The 21,075-nt window shown below is 47.5% G+C and overlaps 1 protein-coding gene across 1 annotated transcript in view; it reads left to right on the top strand.

Annotated features, from left to right (window-relative positions):
• The window catches only part of cftr (CF transmembrane conductance regulator), a 189,092-nt gene that overhangs the window by 101,570 nt on the left and 66,447 nt on the right, over positions 1-21,075 (top strand). Inside the window, exons 13-16 of the mRNA XM_038781050.1 lie at positions 6,254-6,340; positions 8,104-8,851; positions 12,442-12,570; positions 19,707-19,744. Coding sequence (XP_038636978.1) covers positions 6,254-6,340; positions 8,104-8,851; positions 12,442-12,570; positions 19,707-19,744 — 1,002 coding nt within the window. The remainder of the gene's footprint in view (positions 1-6,253; positions 6,341-8,103; positions 8,852-12,441; positions 12,571-19,706; positions 19,745-21,075) is intronic.

A 21,075-nucleotide genomic window follows, 5' to 3' on the forward strand; every position in this document is an offset into this window, starting at 1 on the left:
TCTTTCGCCTCCTGCACTCCCGGCTCCACCGCAAATCCGAAAATCGCGAGTCCCCACCCTGGTTTGACCCTGGATCCAACCACCCTCGACACCGTCCCCGCCACCCCTTCCAGAATTCTTCCAGTGCCGGGCATGCCCAGAACATATGGGCATGATTCGCTGGACTCCCCGAACACCTGGTGCACCTGTCCTCACCCCAAAAGAACCTACTCATCCTAGTCCCGGACATGTGGGCCCGGTGCAGCACCTTAAATTGGATGAGTCTAAGCCTCGCACATGAAGAGGAAGAGTTGACTCTCTCCAAGGCATCCGCCCAAGTCCCGTCCTCTATCTGGTCCCCAAGTTCCCCCTCCCATTTAGCCTTCAGCTCCTCCACTGACGACTCCTCCACCTCCTGCAATACCTTATAGATGTCAGACACCTTCCCCTCTCCGACCCACACCCCTGAAAGCACTCTGTCCATCGTCCCCCGCGAGTGCAGCAAAGGGAATCCCTCTACTTGTCGCCTAGCAAACGCCTTTACCTGCAAGTATCTGAACATGTTCCCTTGGGGAAGCCCAAATTTATCTTCCAGTTCCCCCAGGCCCGCAAACCTCCCGCCAATAAACAGGTCCCTCAATTTACTGATGCCCACCCTTTGCCACCCCCTAAATACCCCATCCTTGTTCCCCGGGATGAACCGATGATTTCCACCCAATAGAGCCTCCATCGAGCCCCCTGTTTCCCCCCTATGCCATCTCCATTGTCCCCAGATTCTTAGGGTCGCCGCCACCACCTGGCTCGTGGTAAACCTCTTAGGGGAGAGCGGCAACGGCGCCGTTACCATGGCACCCAGGCTCGTATCTCTACATGACGCCATCTCCATTCCTTTCCACGCCGCCCCTTCCCTCTTCCATCACCCATTTACGCACCATTGACACATTGGCCGCCCAGTAGTACCCCAAAAGGTTGGGCAGCGCCAGCCCGCCTCTATCCCTCCCTCGCTCCAGGAAAACCCTCTTCACTCTCGGAGTCCCATGTGCCCACACAAAGCTCAAAATACTGCTAGTCACTCTCCTAAAGAAGGCCCTGGGGATAAAGATGGGCAGGCACTGAAAGAGGAACAAGAACCTCGGAAGCACCGTCATTTTGATGGACTGCACCCTCCCCGCCAACGACAATGGCAGCATGTCCCACCTCTTGAACTCCTCCTCCATCTGATCTACAAGTCTGGTGAAATTATGTTTGTGAAGAGTCCCCCAGTCCCTGGCCACCTGCACCCCCAGGTACCTAAAACTCTCCCCTGCCCGCCTAAGCGGGAGCCTACCAATTCCTTCCTCCTGGTCTCCAGGGTGCACCACAAACACCTCACTCTTGCCTAAATTTAGTTTATAACCTGAAAAGGTCCCAAACTCAGCTAGCAGCTCCATCACCCCCGGCATCCCTCCCACCGGGTCCGCCACATACAGTAACAGGTCATCGGCATACAATGACACCCTATGTTCCTCCCCACCCTGCACCAAATCTCTCCACCTCTCTGAATCCCTCAACGCCATCACCAGCGGCTCGATTGCCAATGCAAACAACAAGGGGGACAGGGGGCAACCCTGCCTGGTCCCTCGGTAAAGCCGGAAGTACTCCGACCTCCTCCCATTCATGGCCACGCACGCCATTGGGGCCTCATATAGCAGCCTCACCCATCTAATAAACCCTTCACCAAATCCAAACCTCCCCAACACCTCCCATAAGTACCCCCACTCCACTCTATCGAAGGCCTTCTCCTCATCCAGCACCACCACTATCTCTGCCTACCCCTCAATCGGCGGCATCATGATGACATTCAACAATCTCCGCACATTCGTGTTCAGCTGCCTTCCGTTCACAAACCCTGTTTGGTCCTCGTGTACAACCCCTGGCACACAGTCCTCTATCCTGGTGGCCAGGATTTTTGCCAGCACCTTGGCATCTACGTTGAGGAGAGATATGCGCCTGTATGAACCACACTGCTGGGGGTCCTTGTCCCTCTTTAAGATTAACGAGATCAGCGCCCGCGACATCGTTGGGGGCAAAGTCCCCCTTTCCCACGCTTCGTTAAGTGTCCACACCAGCAAGGGTCCCACTAGGTCCACAAACTTTTTATAAAATTCCACCGGGAACCCATCCGGCCCCGGTGCCTTCCCTGACTGCATCTGCCCGATCCCCTTAACTAGCTCCTCCAGCTCAATCGGCGCACCCAACCCCTCCACCTGCTCCTCCTGCACCTTCGGGAAAGAAAGCCCGTCGAGGAACCTCTTCATTCCCCTCCTCTCCCCCGTTGGCTCCGACCGGTACAGTTCCCCGTAAAAGTCCTTGAAGACCTCATTCACCTCTACCCCCTTCCGCACCACATTCTCACTCTTGCCTCTCACTCCAGCAATTTCCTTTGCCGCATCCCGCTTGCAGAGCTGATGAGCCAGCATCCTACTCGCCTTTTCACCATGTTCGTACACTGCCCCTTGTGCCTTCCTCCACTGTGCCTCCGCCTTTCTAGTGGTCAGCAAATCAAATTTAGCCTGCAGGCTGCGCCTCTCTCCTCTGGTGCCTCTGCATACCTCCTGTCTACCTCCAGCATCCTTATCACCAGTCTATCCCTCTCACTCCTCTCGCTCCTCTCCCTGTGTGCCCGGATGGATATCAGATCCCCACGAATCACTGCTTTCAGGGCTTCACCACCCCCACCTGAACCTCCCCCGTATCATTCACCTCGAGGTACCCCTCAATACTTGCCCGGACCCTCCTACACACCTCCTCCTCCGCCAACAACCCCACATCCAACCGCCACAACGGGCGCTGGTCCCGCACCTCCCCCATCTCCAACTCTATCCAATGCGGAGCGTGGTCGGAGATTGCAATGGCCGAATACTCGGCCTCCTCCACTCTCGGAATCAGTCCCCTACTCACCACGAAGAAGTCTATCCGAGAGTAGACCCTATGTACGTGGAGAAGAAAGAGTACTCCCGTGCCCTCGGCCTCACAAACCTCCATGGACCCACCCCACCCATCTGGTCCATAAACCCTCTCAGTACCTTGGCCGCCGCCGGCCTCCTACCCGTCCTAGAGCTGGACCGATCCAATGAAGGATCCAACACCGTATTGAAGTCCCCCCATGATCAGACCTCCCGCCTCTAGATCCGGGACCCGTCCCAGCATACGCCTCATAAAGCCCGCATCGTCCCAATTTGGGGCATACACACTAGCAAGTACCACCTTCTCTCCTTGTAGCCTGCCCCTAACCATAACATACCTACCCCCCTTATCCGCCACCACCTCCGATGCCTCAAACGACACATTTTTCCCCACCAGAATCGCCACTCCCCGGTTCTTCACATCCAACCCAGAGTGGAAAACCTGCCCCACCCATCCCTTCCTCAGACGGACCTGGTCCGCCACCTTCAGGTGGGTCTCCTGAAGCATTGCCACATCTGCCTTTAGCCCCCTCAGATGAGCAAGTACCCTCGGCCGCTTCACCGGCCCATTCAATCCTCTCGCATTCCAAGTGACCAACCGGATCAGAGGGCGTCCCACCCCCTCCCCCGTCGACTAGCCATAGCCCGTCGACTGCCCGCCCCAGGCCTGCACCCCCTGCCCGACCCAGTCCCCACAGTGACAACACCTCACCTCTGTCCCCCCAGCCCCCACCAGCTCCTTCCTGACCCTACCAGCAGCAACCCGGTATTCCCCTTTCCCCCCCTCCCTTCCCCCCCAGGCTAGGAACCCTCCTAGCCGCGAACCGTCCTCCATTGTACTTCCATGGGTCAGCTAACTTCTGCTGACCACGGAAACTCCCGCCAATAACCTGACCCCTCCCAAAGTGGGATCATCCCCCATCCTATCCCTCCTCTAGGCACCGCTCCAGCGCGGGGAAGAACCAGTTAAGGCCCCGCCTCCCCCGTCATCGTCTCCACCCCCCAGCCCCGCAGCGCGTGAAACCAGAGGAAAGTCCGTGCTTTCGCACTGCCCCACCACACCCTTCTGACGCAGCTCCCAAATACCAGCCCCACTCCATACCCCCAACCCGACATAGAATACAACAAACCCCCCCAACCCTCCCTGCAAGATACAAAACTCAAACAATGCCCCACAGCAAAAAACATAACAGAACAACACCCCCATAAATAACCATATCAAAATTGTAAAAGTACAGAAAAAGAGAACACAGCAATAGCAGTATCCAGCAATAAAATATTACAACCGACCCCGCAACCCCCAACCCCTAGTTCAAGTCCAGTTTCTCCGTCCGCACGAAGGCCCACGCCTCCTCCGGGCAATCGAAATAATAATGCCGGTCCGAATAAGTTACCCACAGGCGCGCAGGCTGCAACATTCCGAACTTAATCTTCTTCTTGTAAAGTACCTCTTTCGTCCGATTAAACCCGGACCGCCGCTTAGCCACCTCCGCACTCCAATCCTGGTAGATCCGTACTCCCCCATTCTCCCAGTTGCTGCTCTTCACCTTCTTGGCCCAGCGCAGCACACACTCCCGATCACTGAACCGGCGGAACCTCACCAGCACCGCACGCGGGGGTTCATTCTCCTTAGGCCTCCTGGCCAGTACTCTGTGTGCTCCCTCCAGCTCCAAGGGCAGATGGAAAGACCCGGCCCCCACTAGCGAGTTCAGCATCGTAGCCACATAGGTTGTCAGGTCCGACCCCTCCAGCCCCTCCGCAAGGCCCAGGATCCGCAGATTTTTCCGGCTCATGTGGTGATCAAGCTCCTTGAAGCGGTCCTGCCACTTCTTGTGGAGTGCCTCGTGTCCCTCCACCTTACTCACGAGGATCCCGGCCTCCTTCTCTTGTTCAGTGGCCTGCGTCTGCAACGCCTTGATGGCAGCACCCTGGGTCGTCTGAATCTCCGAGAGCCTTTTGTTCATTTCCTGCAGAGAGCTCAGTACCTCAGCCTTGAAATCTGCAAAACAGCGCAGGAGAGCAGCTTGCTGCTCCTGGGCCCACTGCTTCCACTCCTCTGGAGCTCCGCCGGCCGCCATCTTTGATTCCTTCCCCCGTTTTTTCTGGGGAGCTGCTGCCGTTTTTTCCCCCTTTCCACTCCGAGTTCGAGTCATGAACTGCGGGGAAAGTCGATCAGCACACCTTCTCCCACCGGGAGACGTCAGAAAATTTCCGTTTTGGGCTCTAAAAAGAGCCGAAAAGTCCGTTTGAAACGGGAGCTCCCAAATGTGCGGCTTCCTACGCATCGCCACCACCGGAGGTCCGAGGTGGTATCTCTTTATTAATTCTCACTTTAGCTCAGTAGGAGGCAACCTGAGGCGCGGGGCCCAAATACGGCCCACACAACATTTTGTTGACCGCTGCCAACATACATCACTGCCACATTCCACTAATTTCAATACACGTAGTTTTTTCCGACCAGTATGACTGAAGTAATTCGCACATAAAGAAAGGGCAAGTGAAGTGAGATGTGTGCTGATTGCTCACAACATTGACTGTAAGAGCCGTTTGTTCCCCTTGCGTCCCATTTTGGTTTTACCATAACAATCTATTATTGTCACAAGTAGGCTTACATTAACACTGCAATGAAGTTACTGTGAAAATCCCCTCGTCGCCACACTCGGGCGCCTGTTCGGGTCCACGGAGGGAGAATTCAGAATGCATTTGGAGTTGATGAGAGTTCTATTAAGCATTAATGATTAAGTATTTTCTCCAACTTGTTATGAAATATATGGTATGTATTTAATCTTATTCATAGCGTTATGGTCAGTGAACGAGCCCGATTTCAAACTTGCGGCCCACTCAGATGAAGGAGGTCACTCGTGTGGCCCACTCACCAGCCCCGTTTGCCCATCACTGCTCCGGCTTATTGTATAAGGTCGCATATATAAGGTTAATTCCAATCTCTTTATTGATCCAATCAACAGCAGAATCATTAACCGAGCAGTGCATTTCTGTTAAGGGAATATTTTCTCAGCAAATGGCAAGATCTCAAAAGGTTCTATTGGTATCAACTGAACTAAAAATGTGCTGAGTAACTCAGAGGATTTATCTCAGCCTTTTAAACACAAGCAACCATTGTTTTGCTAAGTGTTGGATGACAAAATGGTGATAAAATCAATACATTTGCATAATTGGTTGTTAAGACGCTGTCACTAGTTGCCAATTTACCAGCAAACCGGTTGCTTAACTGTAACTTTATTTATCTGGGGTCAAAAAGGTTCTTCTCATTTTCATGCCAAGCTGTAAAAATATCATTGATTTACCTAGTTATATCTTTCTGTCTGTAGAGCACTATATAAAGATGCTGATCTGTATCTACTGGATTCACCATTTAGTCACCTTGATGTAACTACCGAAAAGGACATATTTGAAAGGTATCTTGCAGAAACTATTTAGCAGTTACACAAATTCTCTAAAAATATATTCAATGTTCCCATTCCTGTGTTAAATGCAGATTGTAGGACTTAAAGATTAATTGAACGACAATTGAGATTGGAGCTCTGTAAGTGTTTACTACTGTACATGGTGAATGCGACACGGGGGCATGAATGGGGTGTGGCTCCCTTCAACGTTAATCCACATACAAAATTGCAGTGGCGATATCTGGCCAATTGGCCAATTCACAGGATTAGATATTTCAATAAGGGAAGTGGATAACAAATTGGCTTGTAAACGAGCAAATACTAATCTAACTCTGCTGCACAAATAGCATATATGGTTAATTTAAACATTTGATCAGATCTGTTAATAACTCATTTGCTCAAAAACAGTACTTTCTTGCTAATTCGGATTTTCCTTAAAGATTTCAATTGGCCGTTCCACCCACTCGATACTTTCTGAAAAGTGGGAGTGGCGGACTTTGTCACTGACGTTACAATAGTTATGGATTGTTTTTGGGGGTTGAGGTTTTTCTTTGTACAGGTTAGGCTTCTGTTCGCCAAAAACAATATTGTGGTTTGGTAGGTCTTTAACACATTAGACGTGCAATAGCTCACTTTCCATTTATGTTGAACTTAACAGAATGCTGGATGTTTTATTCAATCCACTAGAATGAGCCATGATGTTGTCTCTCAATGCCCACTGATTGAATTGGACATCTTGAAGTTATTTGCAGAATTGGTCATTTCATATTTGATTGGCCTGTTGTTATTCTAGGGAACTGCAGTATATTTGATAATTAGTCACAAATAAAGTTACCCAGAAAACTGATTATACGGACAGGAAATTTGAGTCAATTGGAAGATTGTTGGCTACCTTACCTCTCTTGCGTTTAGTTCAGCAGTTAAACTGCACCCTCATGATGCACAATCTATTCACTTTATTTACAAGAACTTTAATAAATAATCATGACACAAACTATGTCGCTGGCTAAGCCGGCATTTGTTGCCCATCCCTAATTGCCCTTGAACTGACTGCCTTGCTGGGCCATTTCAGAGAGCAGTTAGAAGCCAACCACGTTGCTGTGAGTCTAGAGTCACGTGTAAACCAGACCAGGTAAGTTCTGGCAGACTTCCTTTCCCTAAAGAATCTTAGTTTCCACAACAATCGCCGATGGTTTGATGGTCACCATTCGACTTTTAATTCCAGATTTTCACTGAATTCAAATGTCAACATCTGCCATGGAGAAATCCTAACCCAGGTCCACAGAGTAAAACCCTGGGTCCAATGACAATGTGCCACTACCACTGTCTCCCCAATTATGCACACTTTCTTACAATTAGATCGCGGGCGGCACAGTGGTTAGCACTGCTGCCTGACAGCTCCAAGGACCCGGGTTCAATTCCGGCTTCGGGTGTCTGTGTGGAGTTTGCACTTTCTTCCTGGGTCTGCGTAGGTTTTCTCTGGGTGCTCCCACAGTCCAAAGATGTGCTGGTTAGGTGGATTGGCCATGCTAAATTGCTCCATAGTATCCAAAAGGTTAGGTTGGGTTACTGGATTGAGGAGACAGGGTTGAGGCGTGGGCTTGGATATGGTGCTCTTTCCAAGGACCGGTACAGACTCGATGGATCGAATGGCCTCCGTCTGCACTGTAGGGATTTTGTGATTCTAGATTAATCTCTCAAGACTTTAATGAATCAATTCTAACCACTATGATCGAAATGGGCCAGATTATAATGTATGTTTTTTTTTAAAATAGTTGCCTTTGTAAACTGATGGTGAACAAAATTCGAATCCTGGTGACTTCAAAGCTGGAACACCTGAAGAAGGCAGATAAAATTCTGCTCTTGCATGAGGGCCACTGTTATTTCTACGGGACCTTTTCCGAACTTCAGGGGGAAAAGCCTGACTTCAGTTCCCAGCTGCTGGGCTCCGAGGGTTTTGATAGCTTTAGTGCCGAAAGAAGAACCTCGATTCTCACCGAGACCCTTCGGCGGTGCTCCGTGTCCTCAGGAGATGGGGCAGCCCTGGGAAGCTTCAACGAAACTCAGAAAGCATCGTTCAAGCAGCCACCGACAGAATTCAATGAGAAGCGAAAATCATCGCTTATAATCAACCCGATAACATCAAACAAAAAATTTTCCCTCATACAAACAGCTTTGTCGTACCCACAGGCGAATGGTGTCGAAGATGCCAGCAGCGAGCCGAGCGAAAGACATTTTTCTCTCATTCCAGAAAATGAACTGGGGGAGCCCACTCTTCCCCGCAGTAATATATTCAAAAGTGAGGTCCCATTTCAGGCACATCGACGGCAATCTGTGCTGGCACTCATGACTAACTCTTCGACGTCCCCGAACAAGATTCACGCACGACGCAACACTGTGCGCAAAATGTCCATGGCCTCCCAAACCAACTACACTTCCTCTGAGATAGACATTTACTCAAGGCGCTTGTCTGAAGACGGAAGCTTCGAGATTAGTGAAGAAATAAATGAAGAGGATCTGAAGGTACGTCAAACCGCTCCGCAGGCTGAAAGTTAGAATGTGACATTTTACATGTACAGCAACACAGCCTCCCAGGGATTACAGCCAATTTTTAAAAAATGCGCGACGATATAAAAGAAACGAAACCCCATTTAGGATATTACATCTACAAATTGACTGCATGAAAAATTCATGCTTTTTTATATCATTTCATGGAGTGTTAACGTTGCCCATCCCTCTTTGCTCTTCAGAAGGTGGTGGTGGTTGGAATAGAACCGAGTGGCTTGCTAAGCCATTTCAGAGAGTAGCCAACAATCGCTCATAGTGCTCTGTGTCTGGAGTCACATATAGGACGGATTTGTGAAAATCAGCAGATTTTCATTCTAAAGGACAGTGGTTTTTAAGACAATCTGCTTGTTTCAAGCTCACCATGACTAATCTTATTTCCAGATTTAGTTAATTAATTTAAAATTCACCATGGGATTTTCACAGATAGTTGGGAGTTATGAATCGATGGTTGATCATCCCGAATGACGTGCTTGTCAGGTGAATTGGACATTCTGAATTCTCCCTCGGTGTATCCGAGGCGCCGGAGTGTGGCGGCTCGGGGATTTTCACAGTAACTTCATTGCAGTGTTAATGTAAGCCTGCTTGTGACACCAAAAAAGATTATTATTATTATCACCATTAACACAACCCTACCGGGCTCCTACAATGCTGAGTTGAAGAGTAAGAAAACAAAAAGTAACCAAGTTAATGTCCCATCACCAAACAAGAGTTTGAGCTTTACACGATGCCTGAAATATTCCAATGGAATTTTGTTTATATTGTTCTGTGCTGAACTTTAGCGATTGGCTTGGGGTGGGCATATAGCTCACTCGGCTAAATCGCTGGCTTTTAAAGCAGACCAAGCAGGCCAGCAGCACGGTTCGATTCCCGTACCAGCCTCCCCGGACAGGTGCCGGAATGTGGCGACTAGGGGCTTTTCACAGTAACGTCATTGAAGCCTACTCGTGACAATAAGCAATTTTCATTTCATTTTCACATATCAGGAAAACATTTCAAAAGATACATTGATTGGGATAGAGTATACAAAGCTTACAGGAGTTATGATATTTCACTGATCTCAGTTTACCATTACAGGACCCATAGATTATACCATCTGGAGCAGAATCAATCAAATTGTCTTAAGAATGGAATAGTGAACTTATTCTTCAAAGAAAGGCAATGAGAACATTGTTCTTGTACTATAAAAGGGATATGTGACAGAAACGTAATAAGCAAGGTTATTGGATTTAGCAGCAAGTAACATAGAACTGCAACGGCAAATCTACCTTTCCTCTGAACATTGGTTCAAAAAAAATCACAGATTATTTTCAGCAATTTTTCTTTGAAATTCCCTTGGTTCTCTGTCACAAGCTTTTCCATTAATGCTGCTGGTGTAAACAGCACATATTTTAAACAGCTATTATACAAATATGCAATTTTGCCTTAAATCTTGCTGCGATGGTCCGGTTATCTAGAAATAGATTTCTCACAGGGTTTTAAAAGGTTTGCAGCATGACCCTGTGTCAACAGCAGGGAAGTCACCGATTTGGGCAAGTTTTTCCTCACGTGTTGGTTTCACAACATCATAATCCAGGCAAGGCTCTTTTGATTATTGCAACATAATGGAACTTTAATTTCAATGACAAAAAAGTTCCCCTCGTCTATCTAACCTACTGTGTCCAATATGCCCCCAACTCACCTCATGTGGCAAATCGACCACATTATGTCAGATTGATGCTCTTCATCAGCTGAAAGATTTGAATCTGATAGACAGAAGGATCCTGTAGCAGTCCATTTGACTGAGTTCGACCTTCTAGATTCTCACTGACACAATCCATGGCTACGTCAAAAGCAATTTGAAAATCTTGCAGGATGTGTAAACCTTCACATCAAAAACTTGCAGCAGAGCTGTAATATTACTCCAGGGCGATGGGCCTGTGTCGGCACTGTCAGCCGTTCAATATACAAGGCATGAGAGTGATGATCACCTCACTGTGAGGAAAACTTTGGTGTCCTCAGGTTATAATTACGTCTGACCCCTGTCTTTCTGCCTGCTTACCTCCCTGCCTGCCTGCCCGCCTCCCTGCCCGCCTGCCTCAGTCCTGATGGTCAAGACAAAACCCGCTTCTCCCCTCAATGACCATTGACCAGCACCCCCTCATTGCCTCATCACAGACTCGCACCCTGACGTTAGGTTGGCGAGTCCATTTTTGCCTTAGGTTGCCCGGCAGACCGAATGCCGGAAACCTGGCTTCTGCTTTGCCACCTTCACTCAGTGATAGTTCAGAAACTTCACCCCAGTTCAGGAGATCTGCCTCTGAACTGCTCTAAGTCTCCACCACCTCTCAATGTTGGGCGAACTGTTTCCCCGCTCTAAAGGGGAGTCGGCCAATCACAGTTCAATGCTGTTCTGTGTTGCCTGCTGATAGGCTCAGAGAAATCCGAATAAACCTATCAACAAATTTAGAATGACCAAGTTTGTGATTGGTGTTGTTCCCATGGTGTTCCCATCACAACAGTCACCTGTCCGTATGGGGCGCCCTCATTGGCCAGGGCCCCACACCTCTGCTGAGGTGCAAGAAAAAAATGAAAAATAAATCCCTTTTTGTACTCATGATGATAAAGAATGCTAGTGTTGGAAAACCGAATATGTTTACATTTTGGGTACTCAGTAACGGTATAAAAATAAAATCATAGGAACAAGAGTCGTCATTCAGCCCCTCAAACCTATTCCTATAATTAGTGAGATCACAGGTGACATGTCTCTTAACTCTACCCGTGCGCTTTGGCCCCATAAAGAATTGCCATACCAGATAAGACACAAATAGTACTCCCTGCACCTTACCTTAGATAATGTGCTTGACCTACCTTAATTCAGCACCATCGCATTCCAATGTAATTTTCTGTTGTGGAATACAAATTCCAACTGGGTGACCGTGTAATGATAAGCGCAAATCAGTGAAAAATGATTGTTCAAGCAATGTTATTCTTACACATTCGTTATAATACTGAATGCCTGGTACCCTGAACACACCTATTCAAATCCCCCTTTAAATGTCGTTTCACAGGTGTGCGTCCCTTTTGGTGAGTTTTCCTGTGCAAAGCAGGATAAACTGGCCAGAGCCTCCTTTTTATACCACTCGAGCATTATTACTGGCAGTTCAGGAAGTGACATTGACCCATCCATGGAGAAGTTCATTCTCACACCTCCCTAAGGACAGTAGCACAGCGATTAAAAACGCTCATTCGGTGATATGGTCGGAAATTGGTTTCAAATAAATAATTGTTTACAGCATGTATAATCAAAGCTTTAGGAATTGGCAGGGCCCCTGCAGATTTAATGAATATTTTCTCAGGGAATTGGCAAACGTGGCGTCAGCTGAATTCAAAGGTGGTTCAGCAATTAACGATTAAGGACGTGGCTTACATGTTACTGGGATTGAAATGAATCCTTCAAAAAACAAATAGAGTAACTCTGCTACAGAAACATTGCTGAAACAGGGACTCAGTAATTATTGTCTGAAATAATATTTTATCCATTTGAGCACCTCTCTGTTTTGCTTTAGGAATGTTTTGTTGACGAAGAGGAAATCCGTAACGTAACCACCACGTGGAGCACTTACCTCAGATACATTACCATTAATCGTAGCTTGGTTTTTGTCCTCATCCTTTGCCTTGTGATATTTTTAGCAGAGGTAAGAGAGTAAGTGGAAATACGGCAGAAATAATTACCTATTTCCCTCTTCAACATTTTCCCTTTTCTCCAGTCACAAAATATAGTTAAAAGCAAATTACTGCGGAGTCTGGAATCTGAAACGAAAGAGAAAATGCTGGAAAAGCTCTTCAAATCTCTGGCAGCATCTGTAGGGAGAGAAAAGAGCTAACGTTTCGAGTACGATGATTCTTTGTCTGCCAGACTTGCTGAGATTTTCCAGCATTTCCTCTTTCGTTATAAAGTATAGTTCCTTGTATTTAATGAAATGTCAACACATTTTTTTGTATTGTACGAGGATACTTACTATAAATTGTTACGTTAAAACAGCCATAGGCAATCAAAGCAGAAAAATTTAAACTGAAAACTATTTGACAGACATTTGATGGAGAGGGAGATGGGTCATATATCATTTATATTTATTACGACCCGGACCAGAATCCAACAGTTGCTAGAGTACCAGACAGAAACCCGATATTTTATTTAATGAGTAAGGCTGTGAGTGTCTACCTGTCTTTTAAACCAGGATATTTAATAAAACATTTAAAAAAAAATTTAGAGTACCCAATTACTTTTTTCCAATTAAGGGGCAATTTAGCATGGTCAATCCACCTATTCTGCCTTTTCCACCAAATCCACCTTTGGGTTGTGGGGGTGAATCCCATGCAGACACGGGAAGAATGTGCAAACTCTCAGACAGCAACCCAGGGCCCGGATTCAAACCCGGGTCCTCAGCGCCATAGGCAGCAATGCTAACCATTGAGCCACCGTGCTGCCCCTTGGATATTTAATAAAACATGACCTCAGCAGTCAGATACACACACTAACCCAAGCTTCACTGCACCAGATACATATAATACCATATATATCTGGAATTCCAATATTCACCACACATTGAATTAAGCTCATGCACATCTGATGCACTTTTGCATTTTTCACAACCTACATCATTGTGCTGTGAATTTATAACGCAAAAGGTGTTTTCCAAACATCATTATTGCATGTTTCTCCTTTAAATAATTCTTCCCCTTGGCATTTTACAAGTTTTCACACCTGGATTTTTAAAAAACAATATCATTTTTGCAATGCATTACAAATCAGGGGTGCGATTTAGCTGAAAGGTTTCTAAATGTCATTCCAGGCGGGTTTGGTGAGAGTTTCTCCCCGGTTCTGTCGACGTGTTCTCCACCGCTATCTAACCACACTTAGTCATTTCTCTGGGACCTGAGGGGTTTCCCTCCGGGCGAGCCCTCATTTAGAATTTGTTTCATCCCTGTGGCACTGAACTGCTGGCCAAACCGGTGCCCCAATCGCTAAGTGAGCTTGAGGGACCCCCACACCTCCCCACCCATGGACAATATCAGCCCCCTCACACACATGGGCATTACCCTACATCCCTCCAAGTGAGCACACCCCGCTATGGGGTTGCTAACGGGACGCATTTTCAGGCCTTCCCAAATACGCCCGCTTTTATCCCCCTTTCAGGACCCCACACTTCACCTACCAAGGCAATGTCCAGCTTATGGCCAAATTTGGAAAAAATCATTTTGCAAAACAATATTTCACAAGCAGAAAAGTTAATGCAGGGAAGTCAATTAATACAATTGATGACATTAATTTGGAAGGCACATTTTTTGTTGATGTAGTCTTGGATGAAGACAGGGCAAACACAGCCTAAAAGAACAAAAAGTGATAAAAGTGATACTGGAGTAGTGACAAAGGACAGATGGACAGTTTCTTTGTTGATAAATCGATCGCTTATCACTGTGAAGTTAGATACAGGAGCAAGGGGAAACCTCATAAGCATCAGTGATATCAAGACTATGCAATTAAAACCGAGAATATTGAATAAACCAGTCTTGTAGAAGGACTATAATGGTTAGAAAATTGACACATTGGGAATGTATGAATTGGATGTAGAAGTAAGAAATACAGTGCACAAATTAAAATTCTCGATAGTTGCTGAAGGTTGTGAATCGTTATTAGGTGATGAAGGCAGTAAATTCAACATGCAAAAACAACAAGAAGAATGAAGATGCTGGTTGCTGCCCAGCCCTCTCACTCTCAGCCCTACCTGGATTGCAACTCGCTCTGGTCCAGTTGCCCATGTCCCATGACTGGCCTTGTTTGCACCACCTGACTGCTGCTCTGCTCACCTTTCGCCTCTCGCTTGGGTGGCTGGGCCTTGAGCTCGACCCTTGATGATTGCATATGCTCCTGGCTGGCTGCCTGGCTGCTGCTACTGGGTATCTGGCCTAGTGGCTCCGGTTCCTTTTGGTTGGTTGCCTGCTCGCCCTCCTCAGCACTCTGCTGGAAGTCGCTGCTCCCCTCAATGGCAATGGCCAGCACCTCCTCCTGAGGAGCTGAAGGCTTTGCAGGCTCTCATCCCGCTGTTAGGTGGGAGAACCTCCCTTTTGCCTCAGGCTACCTGCCAGACCGAATGCCAGAAACCTGGCCGCTGCTCTGTACCTTTACTCAATGGAAGTTGTGGAGCATCACACCAATTCAGGAGATCCCAGTCTGAACTGCTCTAAGCCTCCACCACCTCTCAACTTCTGGCTAAGTCCAAAATTGTGCAGTTTAGGTGGATAGGCCGTGATAAAGTTGCCCCTTAAAGTGCAGGTTAGATGGGGTGCAGGGATAGGGTGGGGTGTGGACATGGGTGGGGTGTTCTTTCACAGAGTCAGTATAGACCCGATGGGCCAAATGGTCTCCTTCTGCACTGTAGAGTTTCTATGATTAGCTCCCTCTAAAGGGGAGTCGGCCAATCAGAGCCTGATGTTGTTCTGTATTGCCTGCTGATAGGTTCATTCAAATTTCTTGAGCCGATCAGCAAATTCAGAGTGACCAAGGCTCTGATTGCTTTTCCCATGGGGGTTCCCACCACAACAGTCACCTCTCCCTATGCCCCGCCTCCCCCCACCATTGGCCGCGTCCCCGCGCTGCTGCGCTGTGTATTTCATTGAAAGTCCGTCTCTGGCTGTTGGCACCACCAACGACTCAGCCATTCACTAACTGAGCTAATCAACCCCCTACCATGTAAATGCCGAAAATCAGCTCCAAACTAATCTCGAAGAACATGGGTACAAATCTTTAAAGCCTCTATCCAATTTCATGATCATTTTGGCTGTATCCACTTTCTATTGTCTATTCTCCACGTAGTGTCTTAAGAAAGCAAAAATGTACGTGCTGGATTCACCGCCCCACTGCGCAACATTTCTGCTTCAGCACGCCGGCGGGATGCTCTGTAACGCCGGCCGGTCAATGGGGTTTCCCATTGTGGGGCAGCTCTATGCCGTCGGGGAACTCCCGGACTGTCGGCAAAACGGAGCGTCCCACCAGCGGAGAATCCAGCCCGTAGTTTTAGGTTGAAGGAGTTAAAAATTCAAGGATCTCAGAAAACAACCCACACGTTTCCTGTGTGATTCTGTTGCCGAAATTCCATGGGTCATATGTAATTCTCAAAATGATTTGGAACTGAAAACACCAGAAAGAGATTATTCCTGGTTATCCATTATTTGCGGCTTATGGGATCATGTGTCATGCTAATAACTTGCTGTACTTTCATACTTTGTAACAATTCCTCCATCTAAAAAATAATCTAGTGGTTGGCATGACAGAAGGACAGCAAATCTCAAGTACTGCACAAGTGCACATTTTTATTGCATGTTGACAATAGAGTCAGAACAACATCATGTATTTTTATAGTGTCTTTAACATAGTAAGATGTCCTGAGGCACTTCATAGGAGCCAATATCAAACAACATTTGACACCAAGCCACATAAAGAAGCTTTAGGGCAGCTGATCAAAGTGCTCACGTCCAAGCACACGGCAATCAAGAGTGATTGTCCTGGTTGTTGATTTATATAGTCTTGCATATCCTGGTGTCTCTGAAACCCAGGGAATACCCCCGACCCAGTATTCAGGCTGGGCAGATTACATTAAAACTGTCCCACAGGAATCTAATTGTGTAACCTTGGAAACTGAACATAGGAATCTGAGTGGACTAAATTCAGTAACTTAAGTTCTCTCATTGCCAGCAAAATTTTGAAGTGGATTACTCGGCAATAGCCTGCTCATGGATGCTCAGTTTGGGTTCTGCCAGGGTCACTCACCTCCTGACCTCATTTCAGCCTTGGTTCAAACATGGACAAAAGAGCTGAATGCCAGAGGTGAGGTGAGAGTGACTGCCCTTGGCACCAAGGCAGCATTTGACCGAGTAATGCCATTCAATGTCAAGTGGCAATAGTTAGATCCTCTCTTGTAGGAGATGGTCATTGCCTGGCACTTGTGTGGCGCTAATGTTACTTGCCACTTGTCAGTCCAAGCCTGGATATTGTCCAGGTCTTGCTGCATTTGGACATGGACTGCTTTATTGTCTGAGGAGTCGCGAATGGTGCTGAAGATTGTGCAGTCATTCGCAAACATCCCCACTTCTGACCTTATGATGGAAGGGAGGTCATTGAAATGAAATGAAAAATGAAATGAAATGAAAATCACTTATTGTCACGAGTAGGCTTCAATGAAGTTACTGTGAAAAGCCCCTAGTCACCACATTCCAGCGTCTGTTCGGGGATCAAGGAGCCCGGGCTAAACTGGAGTTGATGAGAATCAGGGGAGAAACTCGCCACTGGTTGGAGTCATATCTGGCAAAAAGGAAAATGGTTGTGGTGGTTGGAGGTCAATCATCTCAGCTCCAGGACTTCACTGTAGGGGTGCTTCAGGGTAGTGCCCTAGGTCCAACCATCTTCAGCTGCTTCATCAATGACCTCCCTTCTGGGCCGGTTTGGCACACTGGGCTAAATCGCTGGCTTTTAAAGCAGACCAAGGCAGGCCAGCAGCACGGTTCAATTCCTGTACCAGCCTCCCCGAACAGGCGCTGGATAACTCTCAGGGCACTTTCGCCATTTCGCTTCACCTCTTTCCCTCTCTCCCGACCCCTGGCAAAATTTGTTATCTTGCTTTGTTACATCAAAGTTTGTTGTTGGCATGGAATGCGCATCAGAAACTCTCTCAAAAGAGACAATTTCGAATACCATCACCAATATCTAAGCAGCGGTTTAGATATGACAATTGCAACATCTTATTTCGATACTTCCCTGATTTCACGAATAGCAGAAGTTGTGTGAGGTTGGGCCACTTCGAATCCTGGCAGAAGGCAACAAACAAAATATCATCTTCAGCATGTGCCACATTCATTAAAGAAGAGTAGTTGTTTAAAATGTTTTTAACGTTGATAACCATGCCCTTTCTTATATCAATTTAGTAATTAAATCTGGATTACTTTTGTCAGTTGACAAACAAAGCAGGTACGCTATTCTGGATGCACCTCCTCATATACAGTGTCAGAGAACAGTGATCACTGTGCCACACGTATTTGAGGGCATAGATGTGGTACAATGGCATCAGTAAATAACATGGGCTGGATTCTCCGATTTGAAGACTAAGTGCTGACGCCGGCGTGGGAACAGTGGCATTTTACACCAGAAAAAAATGGCGCAAAAGCTGCACCGATCCTCCGCCCGGTGGGGGGCTAGCAGCCAGGCAGCGGAAAGCCCGCGGCTTTACCTGCCGATACGGCCGGAGAATTGCCGGGTCTGTGGCCGCGCATGTGCACGGCGGTGGCCAGCAGCAGCCGCTCCGTGCAACATGGCACGGCCTCGCGCGGATCCGGCCTGCCACATACTATCCCCCAGTAACTCTTCTCGCCAACCTCCCCCGGACCACCCCCAACCAGTGCTCCCAGCCCCCGTCAAAGCCCCCCCTGCCCGCGGAATGACTTCCCCCTCCCGACTTCCCCCTCAGTCCGCAGCCACCACGGCGGGTTCACGAAATAAAAAGAATACGTGTTCCACGCGGTCGGGAACTCGGCCCATCGATGGCGGAGCATCGGGGGATGGCCTCAGGTGACGTCCTGAGGCCGTCCATACGGCGTGCGCTGTACTCTTTGAGCATGCCATTTCTGAGGGGACGGAGTATCCCAAAAGCAGCGCCGATTTTAGCACAAACGGGATTCTACGGTAGATCACCGAACGCGATTTCGGCATCGGCAACCGGAGAATCCCGTCCCGGGTTTCTGGAAATCAACAAAAAGCATTTTAAAGTCTCTTTCTAAACTAACATGACATGAAGTTTCTCTTTATTAACAGCACGTCAGTTAACTGGATATGATGTATTTTGTTCTGAAACAAATGAGAATGGAACTCAGAGTAAAATTCATTACTTTATAAATAAATCATATTTATTTTCTATTATTACCACACATCCAAACCAAGGCAGCTGAGGATTGACGGAAAATGATCCTCGAGATTTATCAGCGAGGTGGCGTTTGCACTCAGTAATGGGCTCAATAATGTGGGGGTGAGGGGTTCGGTGCACGGAGGGTGGGTGAGAGAATGTGGTGGAATGAACAGCCACACAATTGTACGTGATCCCCGGAGAAACATGCCCATTGGGTGGGGAGGTGGGGGTGGGGTGGATGGGGGCGAGGGGGGGGTGTTGTACAGGGGGAGGGAGGAGTGCCTGGGGGCATGTAAGTTTCAGCCCAATGTCAGGATACCTGTCTTGTTGGCAGGAGTCCTCAAGAAAGTCCAAGGGGAAGAGCTGGATTGGATTATCAGCAGAACGGTGTCGTGGGGCCTCCGATTGTGACTTCAGTGGTCATGTGAGGCGGTCCCTCACGCCTGTGCCACTTAACAAAAACAAATTTCTTAAAGGGGTCCCGAACAGGCATTAGGTCCCTAACTTACAAATTCAAGGAACGCCCAAAATGTGGTCCCATGAGTCTGCGTGGACTGGATGCAGGCTAGTAAAGAGCTAAACTGATATGCTTTGTATCTGGAATATTTGTGCACTGCATAACAATTTCTACCCTGATGTCTACAAGTTTATTGAGTTTCTTTAAAAGGGAGCGCACTGGTAAAATATATATTTTTCCCATATTATGAAAGCTAAGAGGTGCATTTTTACTTGTAATCGCTCTGACACTAAGTAGTACAAATCACACATATTCAATAGATGGCATAGGAGTTGGTTTTCTTGTGATTTACAAAGTGTTTTGTGTTTCTGATACAATATGATGAGATTTTAATTTCACCTTTCCCATTGTTTCTCCAAAGGTGGCTGTCTCTTTGGTAGGACTATGGATAGTCAATGGGTAAGTGGAAACGAGACTTGAGATTTGGGGGGGACTTAATTCCACCCAGGTATTGTTTCGCGGTTACATGTTAGCAGCACCTGACTTGGGCACAACATCGACTCGGCTAGACGACCAAACAAAAGCTGGTGGTTGCCAGCTTGAATGGTGAATACAATAGCATGTACTGTCAGGAACAATTTCCTCAGACTAATCTTTTCTATTTTACTTGAATTGCGAGTAATGATTAATACAAACCTCTGACCTTACGGAGAGACATGACCAGGATATATGAGTCATCTGTTTCAAAGTGCATTCCAGAAAAGTGCAGCAATTTGGCTCAAACCTTGAGAAAATTAAATGAATTAAACATTTTTATCCATTGCTAATATCCGTTGTTATGTCAGTGGCGTTCATGTTGGTTTAATATAAGGCTTCTGTTTGGGGGCCGGATTAGCCAAATTGACTGGACGGCTGGTTTGTGATGCAGAGCGAGGTCAATAGCGTGGGTTCAATCCCCGTGCCGGCTGAGGTTATTCATGAAGGCCCCGCCTTCTCAACCTTGCCCCTCGCCTGAGGTGTGGTGACCCTGAGGTTAAACCACCACCGGTCAGCTCTCCCCCTCAAAGGGGAAAGCAGCCTATCGTCATCCGGGACTATGGCGACTTTACATTATATTAAGTAAGTTCAACGTGAAAAAAAATCACCTCTGGTTTATTGTTCAGTCTTTAGTGTTTCAGTCAATTTATACGCTGACTTACCGAAATGAGTATGCTTCCTGTTTCTAATCACCTTTGAGCAATAAACACTAACTTCAGTTATTCACAATTGTTTACGACTGCTGCCTTTGTTTTGGTTCCTTTTAGCCTGGTTCATCTTTTCTCCCTTTTTGAAATCCCCAATGTTCCTGATTGCTGCACCATCTTCCCAATAACTTTATCAATGAAAAACTACATGTTGAGCCTTTCCCCTCCCTAAGTACCCCAACAATTTGTAACCGACACCGTTCAATAGGTCGATACTTCAAGACCCAGAAACTTTTTTTTCAACCTATTTTTTACACTTGTGCCAGACTCGGAAAAAGTTTGCGGAGTGGGATTCTCTGACCCCCCCGCCAGGTCGTGGAATCGCTAGGGGGCGGCGTGAATCCTGCCTCGCCGCCCCGACGCCGGCTGCTGAATTCTCCGGCGCCGGGGTTTTGGCGGGGGGGTGAATCGCGCCACGCCGGTCGGCAGCCGCTGGCAACGGCCCTCCCAGCGATTCTCCGCCCCGCGATGGGCCAAGCGGCCGCCCGTTTTCGGCCAGTCCCGATGGCATAAATCACAACAGGTCCTTATCGGCGGTACCTGGCT

Source organism: Scyliorhinus canicula, chromosome 20 (assembly GCF_902713615.1).
Source record: "Scyliorhinus canicula chromosome 20, sScyCan1.1, whole genome shotgun sequence".
In the NCBI taxonomy this organism is placed as follows: Eukaryota; Metazoa; Chordata; class Chondrichthyes; order Carcharhiniformes; family Scyliorhinidae; genus Scyliorhinus; species Scyliorhinus canicula.